The 13,557-nt window shown below is 34.6% G+C and overlaps 1 protein-coding gene across 1 annotated transcript in view; it reads left to right on the forward strand.

The window, feature by feature from the left end:
- The window catches only part of LOC125340653 (aldehyde dehydrogenase 1A1), a 48,278-nt gene that overhangs the window by 10,425 nt on the left and 24,296 nt on the right, over positions 1–13,557 (forward strand). Inside the window, exons 2-3 of the mRNA XM_048332412.1 lie at positions 2,204–2,308; positions 11,467–11,607. Coding sequence (XP_048188369.1) covers positions 2,204–2,308; positions 11,467–11,607 — 246 coding nt within the window. The remainder of the gene's footprint in view (positions 1–2,203; positions 2,309–11,466; positions 11,608–13,557) is intronic.

A 13,557-nucleotide genomic window follows, 5' to 3' on the forward strand; every position in this document is an offset into this window, starting at 1 on the left:
AGAGTCTGAACTAAAAGAAGAAAATTCCACTATGAGGAATAGTACAAATAAAAGTACAAAGAAGAAAGTGGCCTGGTGTTTGAAGCAGTAGAACAAGCCCAAAACAAGTGGATAAACTAAGGACCATTGAAATACTAAGCAAGGGCCAGGTAATAAATCATATCCTGTGCATTGCTAAGCCATTAGACAAAAGGAAGTCATAAGATGGTCTAAGGAAAATTGAAAGTAAAAATCTAAACTTTCTTGGTTGAGGAAGATTCCAGTAACAGAAAGAAAAGTAAATTTCATTTAGCCAAAGGGAAGAGTAGGCAGGGAGAACATAGAGATCTTTTTGGGGTAGTGATAAGGAGAAAGAATGATCCACAGAAGTATCTATGTATTATTCAGATTACACATGTTATTAACATAAAGAAAGTGTGTATGTGCATGTGTGTAAATATGTGTGTATTTGTGTGTGCGGGAAAGAAAGAGAAAGCGACAGAGACAAAGCAAAGATCATTTGATGAGAAAGCTTAAAGTGAACATAGAGCTTAAAATGTTTGTATGGCTGGGAAATCCCTTGGTAAGAAAAATACTACATGATAAGAAGTAGGGAGTGATGATGGAATTCTGTATAGTTTGCTTCTGGTAGCCAGTGGCATGCCTTTCATTTATTTGTTTGGTTTTTATAAAACAGGGATTTCAATCTCTCAGAACAAGAGTATCCCCTACTTAAATTACCTTCAGATGAGATTAGCTACTAGATTTCTTAGTGAAACCTATGAGAAAGAGACATGTAGTTCAAGAAACTGGGGGAAAGGGAGAGTAGAAATAAGGATATTTGTTCTGTATGCATTACAAAGGAACAGAAAGGTTTAAAGGATTATCAGTAGGCCATTTTTAAAGTGTGAGTTTCAAATGTTGTAGTCTTGAATTTGCATCTCATTAATAAACCAGTTTGAAATTCACTCTTTGTACTGGAGAAAAATGTTTGACAAAACTAAATTAAGAATTATTCATTTTGTGATGGAATAAATCCATGCTCTGTCTCTGTTAAATGCCAGAACAGCTTCTCTTCATTCATTTACTATTTTAATATTCCTGGTTATTTAAATATGGAACATAAGTAAGTTTAAGGTGTTATATTTCAACTTTGTTAAGCTTTTGAAAATACAAAATAACTAATTCTAAATAATTTCAGGTCATACAATTTTAAAGACTTATGCACTGGGTTTGTAGCTTGAATCTTTATTCAGAAACACCCTCTCTTCATTGATATTTAAGGATAACTTATTAATAGTTCATCTCTGAGGGAAAATATATTAAGACACCACTCCCCTAAAGTTTAAGTTGGTTGCTATGCTAAATGCAAATCACTTATTTAAAATTCCACAGTGATAGCTATCAAGATTACAAATTCAGCAAATGAGTACACTGAGATATTTGTGATTTGCTATAAAGTAGGGTGGACAACAATATTCTTTGCTTGCCTATATGCTCCAATATAATAATTTAGAGTACAATATCCTTCTCTATGTGTTGAAGTATTCAAGAAATTATAACAGAGACTTGACCAGAAGAACAGAAGAGCATGAAAGGAGGAAAGAGTCCAATGTAGTTAGATGCAGAGACTGATGTGGAAAGGTGTATAACATACCCAGATATGGAAGAAATAACTCCAAGACAGTCCTTATTTCTCTGGTAGGGTAATTGAATATAGACAAAGACCATAAAATTCATCTTGTTGTGTCCCCAGAACTTTAAAATGAAGGTGCTTTAGTTCACCTTGAACTAAGATAAATTCTGATCAAAGTGCCAAATTGCCTAATGTTTCTTAGAGTAAATCAGCACAAATTTCCTAAGCAAGCTTTAAAAAAAAAAAAAACAGAACGCCTAAATCAAAGCTTTAAAGTAATTAAATAAGGCACCAGTTACACAATCATTCATTGCATCAAATCGTCTATAGGCCCAAATAAACATAGTCACATACTGTAGTGAGCATGTTATAATATATGTATGTTGTGTGCATGTATGTATATGTGTATGTGTGTGTGATGGATGCATGTGTTTATATGTAAAATGTCAGAAACAACCACGTATTTTGAGAGAGCAATATTGAGGCATGTTGTGGTAATTCTCCAAATTTAAGTTCATAATATTTTCCAAAATTTTATGAACACATATTTGCTTGCAATTTTATCTCCTTTCTTATTTGTATCAACAGATCTTCATCAACAATGAATGGCATGACTCAGTGAGTGGCAAGACATTTCCTGTCTTCAATCCTGCAACTGAAGAAGAGATCTGCCAGGTAGCAGAAGGGGATAAGGTGAGTTTCAGAACACTATTTCTATTCCATGCCAGGTTTCTTTGTTTCTCATCATTCTAAGCTCCTCTACCCCACTAGAAGTTGGAGAAGACATCATGAAAACACAGATTATCAGGCAGTATGGGAAAAATTTATCAATCATCTTTAGTACATAAAGCATACTCAGCAGTCATATAATAACCATGACCCATGCTCTGGGGATTTTGGTTATCTTTCTGAGATTATTTTTCCTGATTATTTTTCCATTGAAATATTGTCTGTATTTATCAATAGACAACATAAGACTGACTGATCATAGGTTTAAAAAGTTGAGAAATTATTTATATGAAATTATCCTTTCTAGGTTGCTAAATAAATATAAAATTAATATAGACCTATTAGAAACAATGTTGTACCAATATATTTACTTAAAAGTCATTGAGTTAACAATCAATGCCTTTGAAATGACTGAAATTGAATATCTGATGATGAAGTTGTTCTGTTTGGGGCTAATGATCACAACAAAAACAAAAGCCAAATTCATATAGTGTATCTTAGTTTATTCTCAGTGCTGTTTTGATTTAATACTTAAGGTAATCATACAAAGAAGACACTAGTTTAGCTGAATATTAAAGTGATATTAAAATGTTCAAATACAAAAACTGGATGACTTACTCAAATTGACATTGCAAATAAATTGTGAAATTAGGATTCAAACACTGCACTTCTAGCCTCAGACAGACTCTGTGATGTTTTCCTTTTGATTATTATAAAAGTAAGATAGGATGACATTAAATAACCTGAAGTATTCTTAAGAAAATTGCAAGGCTCCTGAATTTTGATCTGAACTATGTATCTAAATATAATAATTTCATATGTAATAATTTCATATCTAAATAATTTCATATGATTTTTCTGCTCTTTAGCTACTGGGATGTTACTAACAATAAATATCTGTAATGCAAATGCTAAATAGAGTGTTAAAAAAGAATTTGAATGTATGGAAAAGACTACTGGAAGATGAACTCACACAAAAAAATTTTAAGGTATTATTTTTGACACTGCTTCAGTCAGCTGTAACAATTCCACGCTCCTGCCCACTTCTCCTTCATCACCACATTCTGAATCTCTCAGATCACAAGTCTCAAAGCACAGACTGAGCCAAACAGGCCTATTCCCCACAGCCAAAGACCTCAAGGAGATTTTCAGGGCTTCTTCAGATTGTAGCACTATCAGCCCATGAGACCTGGGTCTTTAAAAGGCAGAAGTACAATTTAAACACGGGAGTGAACAAAGGAAGAGGTTAGAAACAGAATCTAATTGTCACGTGTCACTCACTTTCAAATTTTACTTTCTGGGTATACTGAAGAATTCACCCATGCATAAATTGTTCCTTTGAGTTCTCACTGACGCAGGGGGAAAGTTCTCAGACAAAGGACCTTTGTACTATTACTCAACTCTTTCTTTAATGGCTTGAGTCCCAGGCCACCTCATCAACCAAACAATTCCAACTTCATCCCGCCCAGCGTCCCACCCCAAATATTGCTTGCTTGTCCCTGCCACTGTGCCGATCCAATGTGGGCGTCAGGAACAGGTCCAACTCTCCATCTACAGTAAGAGTTCAAAGGTCCCACGTTTGTTTTGTACTCGCTCTCTTTGTACTCCTCTTTGTATAAAATAAGGAAATAGAGAACAACACACTTAGAGCACTGAACACAATACATGAAGATCTCCAAAAACACTAGGCACAGGAAGCCTCAAGCCCCAGTCAGTATCTCTTTTCAAACTTTTTCCAAATCTTCTCCAATCTGCTCCGACTGAGCTGTTCTTCCGTTCATCAACCTAAAGCACTGTATTTGCCTTTCTCTCATCTATAGTAGTTTTATTTTTAGCCTTTGAAGAAGCCTCATACTGTTCTCCACAGTGACTAATTTTCATTCCCACCAAAAAGCATATTAGGGTTTCTTTTTTGTCAACATCCTCACCAGCTCTGTCTCATAATAGCCATTTGCTTATGGTTAAGGTACTTTAAAGAAAATACACTTTTTATTCATCTCTGATTACTAGTGATATTGAATAGAATTTTAGTAGAATTAATACAAATTGACCATTGATAGGACTTCTTTTGAGAAACATTATATTCAGATCATTGCTTCCATCCTGGGAATTGAACTCAGGGACTTTCATATATTAGCAAAACAAATTCAGTTTGTTTGATTTTTTTTTCAGACAGGATCTTAAGCTTTGGTAAGGACCAGCCATAGACCATAATTTTCCTATACCCATTTCCCAAGTAGCTGGGGCCACAGGAATATACCACCCCAACACACACACACACACACACACACACACACACACACACACACACTTGCTAGTTTTAGTTTTGTTTGTTGATGTTAAATTTGCTATATATTCTGGATAGTAATTCATTGTTATATAAATAGTCTGCAATTTTCTTGTATTCTACAAGTTTTCTCTTCTCTTACTTGCTCTGCAAGCTCTGAGTTTGACAAAAACACACATTTATTTTGTTTTCTTATTTTGCAAAGTGGGAGTCTTGTAAAAACAGATCATTGCCCATATCCCTATCATAATACATCTCTCTATCGTTCTAGTAGTAATCTCATAGCTTTAAGTCTTTCATTCAAGTTTCTATTTGAGTTGGTATTTTTGTATGTCATGAATGATAAAATTTGCAATTATCAGTTCTCCCTACTCCATTGATTGAAGAGTCAATCCATTCTTTCTTCCATGTAAGTTTCTGTTATCTTTGTTGACTATTAATAGGTTGTAGATGCATGAATATAAAAGAAGAAAGAACTAGATGTCAACAGAATGAGCTTTTGAGGGCTGCCTATTCTTTCTATACATAGGTATAAAGTGCAGATACATAGATAGCCAGATAGATAGATAGATAGATAGATAGATAGATAGATAGATAGATAGATAGATAATAGATAGATAGATAGATACACAGATAGAAGACTACAGATTTATTTGTTATTGACAATTAAAAGAAAAAATATTCTTAATGTTCTAGCTCCAAAGCCTTGAACCATTAGATTTTTTCCTAGATTCCTAGATAAACAGCTGCTTTGCTGCTGGGTTGAGTTTCATCGTGTGAACAAATCATTATGCCTAGGTTCCAGCTGAACCTTTGTCAGGCAAGTCTGAAGACTTTTCTTAGCACAGTTTCTTCCTAAAATAAAAGAAAATAAATTATCACATTGGAAGTCTTAGAAATGGCTGCCAGTGATTTGTTCTCTGATTGGTAATTATTCTTGCCCATGGAAGAGATTGAGAACTCTTATTAACACCCAGCAAAGCTGCAAGTCAAGTCATAATATTGGTCAAGTCATATAGACAACTGATCAAAAGTTGTTGATGGTACAAACTGTTCATGGTAAGTAATAGTTTGATTATCATTTAAAATTCTTATACTTGTATATTGTAAGGGATTTACAAACAAAAAATCCTTTGTCTTTAAAATTGGGTGCTGTTCAAAAACTTTGCCAACAGGAAATAAATGTCTAGTAAACTAACATTCCTTACTGAAAGGTACAAATCTATTATGTTACATAGTCACAGTAAACTTAATATGCTGAAACTGACTCTTTAGATAATGATCCAAAGGCTTATAGCTAATTTATTATTAGACTACAGTTAACAAAAGCCTCTAGATTCTATGTTTCAAGAGTATCATAAAGAATAGAGGAGGGGTAAGAACAAATGGAGGTTACAAAGCAAAGTACAAATGTGGGTGGGAACTGTTTTCTTTTCACTTCAGTAGCTTTTTTAGGCAATGTTGTCTAATCCTAAAAATGCTTTTTATAATACTACAGCATGACCTAACAAATACTTGGTAGAGATAAAAGTAAATGTCTGTTAAAGTGTTTATGACAGATGTAAAAGTAAAACTGATCTGATAACTATGATCCCCATTTTATGAATGAGTTTAACTTGGGAACACACCATCTGGAAATGATTGAAGAGTTCACTCCCTCCTTAACTCGGCCTAAGGAGCATTGCATACCATAACCATTCAAACCATCTTCACATTGTCAGATTATGATTGTGGACCCTTATTTTAAAATAGAAATATTTCAAATGTCATAGAACACAGTGCTAGAATGGTAGCCAGTGTATCAGATTTGTTTATGGTTAATTCAAAAACTACTTCCTTGGCAATGCCAGTCTTTGAATAAAATGATAGCCTTTCAATTAACCAAAACCAAAACCCTTTATGTGCCTAGTAGTTATGAATAATACAAAAGTTTTGTTATATAATGGAATCAGTTGACATTTGATCAACGTTCAAAAGATAAATAAGATGTATACTTATAATACATCAGTGTATTATGATAGGTTTATAAGATAATCAAACTAGTTTAATTATTAAATTTAATAAATTAATTAGCTGAACACTTTAGGATAGAAAAATACATATACATTATAACACAGATAATAGTGAATATTTATTACAATATGGATTAGATTCAAAACTAGATGTGGGGGGCTAGAATATGGCCTAGTGGTAGAGTGCTTGCCTCATATACATGAAGTCCTTGGTTCGATTCCTCAGCACCACAGATACAGGAAAAAAAAAACAACAGAAGTGGTACTGTGGCTCAAGTGGTAGAGTGCTAGCTTTGAGCGAAAAGAAGCCAGGGAGAGTGCTCAGGCCCTGAGTTCAAAGCCTTAGGACAGGCAAAAAAAAAAAAGTAGATGTGGTTATATTTCATATACATAAGGTCTACTCACCTATGAAACAAGATCCATGGTAATTAATTATAGAAGCAACTTGTAGCCATCAGAAACTGATTTTAGTACATATAGTTTATTAGGTTCTTAACTAGTAGCTATCATCCAGATGGATTAGTCAGATGAGGTTTTAACTAAGTGGTGATACTTGAACTGAGTCTGTGTAGGAAATAGGTTCAGTTCAAAGGACATGCGTGGCAAGGAGGCTTTCAGGTGCAATGGTGGGTAAAATAGACCAGAAAGACTGTGAACATATATTTTGAGCAGGTGAGGTGGATCACAAAAATGTTGGACCAAGCACAAGTAGTTTGGCTTTGGAATTGTGAATAAAGGAGAGTGGTTGAAAACATTGAAAGGAAAAGTAATAAGATTAAAAAGAAAAACATGAGGAACATTAGCCTGGTACAAGCAAGACAGTTGGAGCCCGTTTTACCTCACCTTATCAATAGCTTTTCAGTTCATTCTCTCTTCTTTCTCACTGTTCCTGTCCTGAAAAATAATAAGGCCCTATACTGGTAGAAAGTATGAAAATTAGAATAATTACTGATTGATTTTAATGTCAGTTTGTTTCCTTGGACACCATCTAATGAGCTTGACCTGATGCCTCATCAAAATTAATGTGTCAAGGATTATCTCATTTAGTCTTTAACACAACTCTGTGAAGAAACATGTCAATTTTAAAGTTAAGGAAATAAGCACTATGTACCTACAAGTTCTGTATCTGAGGTCCAAACAAGGAAGGATCAAAGTATTATCTTGTTTTTATGTTTATATGATTTGGGGAAAAGAAGGGGAACAACAAAATGGTGAGACAAGGAACAATGGGTGAACCAATGCAACAGCAATATTTACAAGATACTGTGTTGGAAATGAACTTTACAACTTGGGGAGGAGGTAATCAGGTGGGGGAAGGAAAGTGGGAGAAAAAGGAGAGAGTAGCAATGTTTGATATGAAATGTACTCATTACCTTACTGTGTAACTATAACCACTCCATACATCACCTTAACAATAAAATAAAATTAATTTTTAACCTGTTCTCCTATTACTAAGGTAGACTAAGTAATTTGACCTATTACGGTTGTGTTGATAATGAATGTGTGTAGAATGTGTTAATTCCATTATTTCCTAAGCAATATATTATAGCATCTACCTAACCTTTGCCTAGTATTAAGTAATCTAAGTAATATAGTTATGATTTAAAAATGTGGAAGGGCATGTGTATGTTACATGTAAATATTGTGTTCTTATTTCCTAAGCTATATACTATAACATCTACCTAACCTTAGACTAGTATTAGGTAATCTAAGAACTATCGACATGATTTAAACATGTGGAAGGGCATGTGTATGTTATATGTAAATATTGTGTTCATTCATATAAAAGATATGAGCATTCATCGGGTTAGGTTATCTACAAGGGGATCCTGAAATAAATGTCTCTTAGATGATGAGGAATGGATGATGACGTGTAGCTGTATTTTTTGCCATTTGATTGAACATGGTGGGAGATTCTCTTAAATGTTACAGAATGAATTGGTATAAAAAGTTTGAATGCATGGAAGAGAAAGAGCAATCAGAATTCAAATCTGCATTGCATTGTTCCAAAACAATCTCTTATTACCTCAGTTCTACTCTTGTAAGATTAAATATTAACTGTGAGAAAAGGAAAGATTCAAACGACTTAGCTACAAAAAAAAACTTTATTTGTAGCAGTATTCTCCATGGATGTGTTTTTCTATAGCAGGATTATTTGACTCGGAGCCAGCTTCTCCACATCCCTTTGGGAGACCAACATGCCCATATTTGGCTAAGGCCAATGGCAGAAGAATTCAAATGAAATCTGTATCATACCAATCTGTTTAAACAAAGAGCTGTATGTGTTTTATAAACCATGGCATCCACATATCATGATGGCAATCAAATTCTTTGTCAGTGCCCCCCCCAAATAGTACTGTCTTAAATTTAATTTGGAAGAGGCTAAAACATGTAGCCCAAAACAACTAAAAAATATGTGTAATTAATAGAATAACCCCAAAATGTACTGTATATTTGACATGAAAGCAAGTGATAAATACACCTATTTTATTGCAAGTACTCATTTGTTCTGCCAAAGTTTGACAGTGATATAAGCCAATGCATGATGTAGTACAGTGAAAGAATCTTTGCATATAGCAGTAAACATTAGCACTAAATCAGACCAGCATATACTCCTGAAAGTACTTTTTGCAACAGTTCATCATAATACTTTGGTGATAAGTAGGGATAGTCCCTAATTTACTATGTCTCTTTCAACTCACAATATTTTAGCTTTAATCAGATGTAAAAGCAATACACATTCAAAAAAATGTCAACTTTGTGTTTCAAACTTTGATCTTTTCCTAGGCTGGCAATATGTCATATTGCATTGTGTGTTACTGGGAAACTGTGTTTAACCACATAATCACCATTGTAAACAATCAATATGGTAACACACAGTGTACTATATTCAGTAAATTAAATGAGACCTCAAAACTGTATCATAAATGTTGGTGCTCTCTGCACAGAGCAGCTAATGTCTGGTGTTTGGAGACTCAGGTGTGTTACATACCATTTCAATGTACTTTCTATTTGTTACTGGCTTGTTGAGATTTAATTCTGTTACAAGTCCAGGAGCATCTGTATTATTTTTTAAAAGTTTATTTATTTGCATTTTGGTTTTCAGACTTGTAAGGCTGAGATTGCCCAGTGGAGTATAACCTAAGGACGACGATATAGTTTAGAAGTTTGGGCCTCCCCAAAGAGAGGTTTCATTGTAAGCAACTTCAAAACATTAGGGTAATATCCTTTTTCCCACCATAATTAGCAAAGGAAATTATTCCCTCTGCCAAAAATTAACACTTACTGGTCTGTTACCATCATGATTGATAGTGGTCAGTCCTATGTACAAAAATATAAGACTGGAATGATGTATGCCTTTAAGATATTTGCAACTAACTTGATGAAAGAAATCTGATATAAAGTAGTAATAAAAGAAGTGTTAGGGGGCTGGGAATATGGCCTAGTGGTCGAGTGCTTGCCTAACATACATGAAGCCCTGGGTTCGATTCCTCAGCACCACATATATGGAAAAAGCCAGAAGTGGCACTGTGGCTCAAGTCATAGCCTGGAGCAAAATGAAGCCAGGGACAGTGCTCAGGCCCTGAGTTCAGGCCCCAGGACTGACAAAAAAAGTGTTAGATTTATAGTAGGGACATTCTTTAGGAGATGATTCTGAACAGATATTTGTAACAGAGAAGAGAATCAAGGCAAGTTCTGAGGAACTAAAGGTCTATGCCTGGTTTAGAAAAGCACAATAGAGAAGAAAGAGGATGAGACAAGGAGGCCCAACTCATTTATAGAAGCAGGGACTTAATTTTTATTGGAACTTTTCTTGAATCAATATAATTTCGAGCTGAATAATATTAGTATAAGAAAAGAAGAAAGAAAAATCTCCTTACCTAATTAGAAACTGAAAAGCATTTTACATCCATTTGGGAAATGATTGCTGAACACAGGCAGATCCTTCTATAGATCACTCCATTCTCTCTTGTACTTCTTTATCACTTTTCCCTCCTCATATAATGAATTAGTATATGTCTAATCCTCTTAGATAGTAAAATTATAATTCACTCTTCTGTAAGCTCTTCCAAAAAATGTGTAGCTGATAGAGTCTCCAGAAGATATTTGCTATTTGGGATCTTAAGCCATATTTTTTTTTCCAGTCCTGGGCCTTAGACTCAGGGTCTGAGCACTGTCCCTTTCTTCCTTTGGCTCAAGGCTAGTACTCTGCCACTTGAGCCACAAGGCCACCTCTGGCCGTTTTCTATATATGTGGTGCTGGGGAATTGAACCCAGAGCTTCATGTATGCAAGGCAAGCTCTCTTGCCACTAGGCCATACTCCCAGCCCCAAGCCATAACACTTCTAACCAAAAGAATAGGGTGTTGAAGAACAGCAATGGTCTATAGATGGCCTACATTTAAAACTCTGTTGAACAACTTTTAGGTTATTTACCTCTTTTTTACCTTACCCCCCTCTCTCTGTCTCTCTGTCTCTCTCTCTCCTTCTCTCTGTCTCTGTCTCTCTCTGTGTCACACACACAAATTATAAAATGGGGAACATATTTTTCTTATGAGATTACTGAGAATTATGTGACTGAACATATGTATAGTTAAGAGTAGCAAAGTATCATACTGGGGTAGGATAGAGTACCACTTATACTCCAGAAAATCAAAGGGTGTGGAGCTTATCTTTCTAAAAATTATTTATGCATCAGGAATCATTCTAAAGGGAGGGATGCATTGAATGAGAAGCCCTGGTCTATTTTACAGAGTTGCTGCCATTACATTGCACAAATCCAGTCTACTGAGCCTATTGAATTGAATTCCTTGTAACATACAGGCTGATGTGGACAAAGCAGTAAAGGCCGCAAGACAGGCTTTCCAGATTGGTTCTCCATGGCGGACTCTGGATGCTTCAGAGAGAGGACGCCTACTCTACAAGTTGGCTGACTTGATTGAAAGAGATCGTTTGCTGCTAGCAGTGAGTATTGAATAATATACAAACTGGAACCTCTCAAAAACATTCATTGTTGGTTCACATTTTGTCCCATCATTTTGTGATTCCTCTTCCTTCCCCCAAATTAGACCAACATATATACAAGACATAGGGTACCAAAATCAAAAACAGTGACAACAGGGGATAAACCAAAGGGGGGTATGAAAGAAATAACTTCAAACAGTACATTTTTTTAAGAGAGTGAACCAGTGCAATAGTGATACAAGACTTATGTTGGAAATAAACTTTACAATGATGGGGGAATGTCAGGAAAAAGGGAAAGTGATAGAAAAACAAGGGCAAGGGTAACAATATTCAAGGAGAAATGTATTCATGACCTTACTTACGTAATTGTAACCCCTCTGTACATCACCTTTACAATACAATACTGGTATTAGAACTAGGAAATTGAAAGGGAATACCAAAATTGAGAAACACAGGGTAAAAAAATAGAAAAACAACTACAAAAACAATACTTGCAAAACTGTTTGGTGTAAGTGAACTGAACACATCATGGGGGGAAAGGAAAGGGGAAGGAGGGAGAAGGGGTATGAGGGACGAGGTAACAAACAGTACAAATAATGTATCCAATGCCTAATGTATGAAATTGTAACCTCTCTGTACATCAGTTTGATAATAAAAATTTGAAAAAAAAAGAAAAAGATAAAGAAAAACTGAAGAAAAAAATAAAATTCAGCATTTGAATAGTCATGTTGATAAACACTACAGGCTTTGACAAGATCAGGTGCTATGAAGATCTCCTAAATTGATGTACTGTGTTTCTTCAACATACTTGACACTCAAAAGTATTTTATAGAAAATCTCATAAGCTTTGTTAACAGTAGCCCAAACATCCCTCTAGCATGAGTTTTACATCAGTTAGCCTAACTCGGCAAAATATTTAACAAAGGGCTACTTTTTATTCCTAAAGTGTGCCTGCACACAATGTTCACAAAAAGTTCTTTTTGTCTTTTTCACAGATGAATTGGTAAAGAATAAAGGCAGGAAATCCTATTACTTGGAACAATTATGTTTCAATGACTATTGGTTGTGTTCATCAAATTTTATCAATTTACAAATCAGCACAAAACACAGGTTGTAGAAGACATTTCTTCCTTGTCTTTTTCATCCAGGCCTTATAATAAAGTCAGTTTAACAGATTCAATTTCAGAAAAATTAATAATTGCCTGTAAAATTTTCAAGTGGCAGTAATACAAAGTACCTCATTTTACTCGAAGAAATTAGTAATCACAGTTAAAGGATAATTTATTACTCAGATATACAGAATAATTCAAATTATGCCAAATATAAAACTAGAAGCTATTTACAATGAAACTGTCCTGGGCTAACGTGTCCTAAAAGGAAAAAAGATTTTGATAAATTTTGGCTTCTCTTATTTATCTGACTTATGAGCTGTACAGTATTAACTACCTCTGTTAGCATAAGTCTTCCCTGTGAAAAAATAGCACAGATATACAAAATCATGTTTGTTTAAATTTGGGGGATAGTTTACAGTTTAGTACAGAAGCAGAATAGCTTTAGCAGTTAATCACTTGTAAGTTCCTGCCAGTGACCACCCCAAAGAACACAGTACCCCAAAAAGCTTAAGGAAAAACAAGAAGAAAGTAATTGTAAAGTGACTGCTAGACCAAAAAATATTGGACTATATAGCTTGACTTTTGAAAGGATAATTGGGGGAATCGTACATTGTTTTAAAACTTGGTTGAAAATGCATAGATAAAAAATTATCTGTGTTAAATTTGTATGAGTGGATTATTATATCCAGGTATAATATGAAAGTTAAACATTATTATAAACAATCAGGAAGAATGACTAATACTAATTCATCACAAAACACCTAGATCAGGTGTGAGCTAGGGCTAATCAAGATGCTGATAGAAAATACTAGGCTTTAGCACCTACACCACTTACTAC

Source organism: Perognathus longimembris, chromosome 1, assembly GCF_023159225.1.
Source record: "Perognathus longimembris pacificus isolate PPM17 chromosome 1, ASM2315922v1, whole genome shotgun sequence".
Taxonomy (NCBI): Eukaryota; Metazoa; Chordata; class Mammalia; order Rodentia; family Heteromyidae; genus Perognathus; species Perognathus longimembris.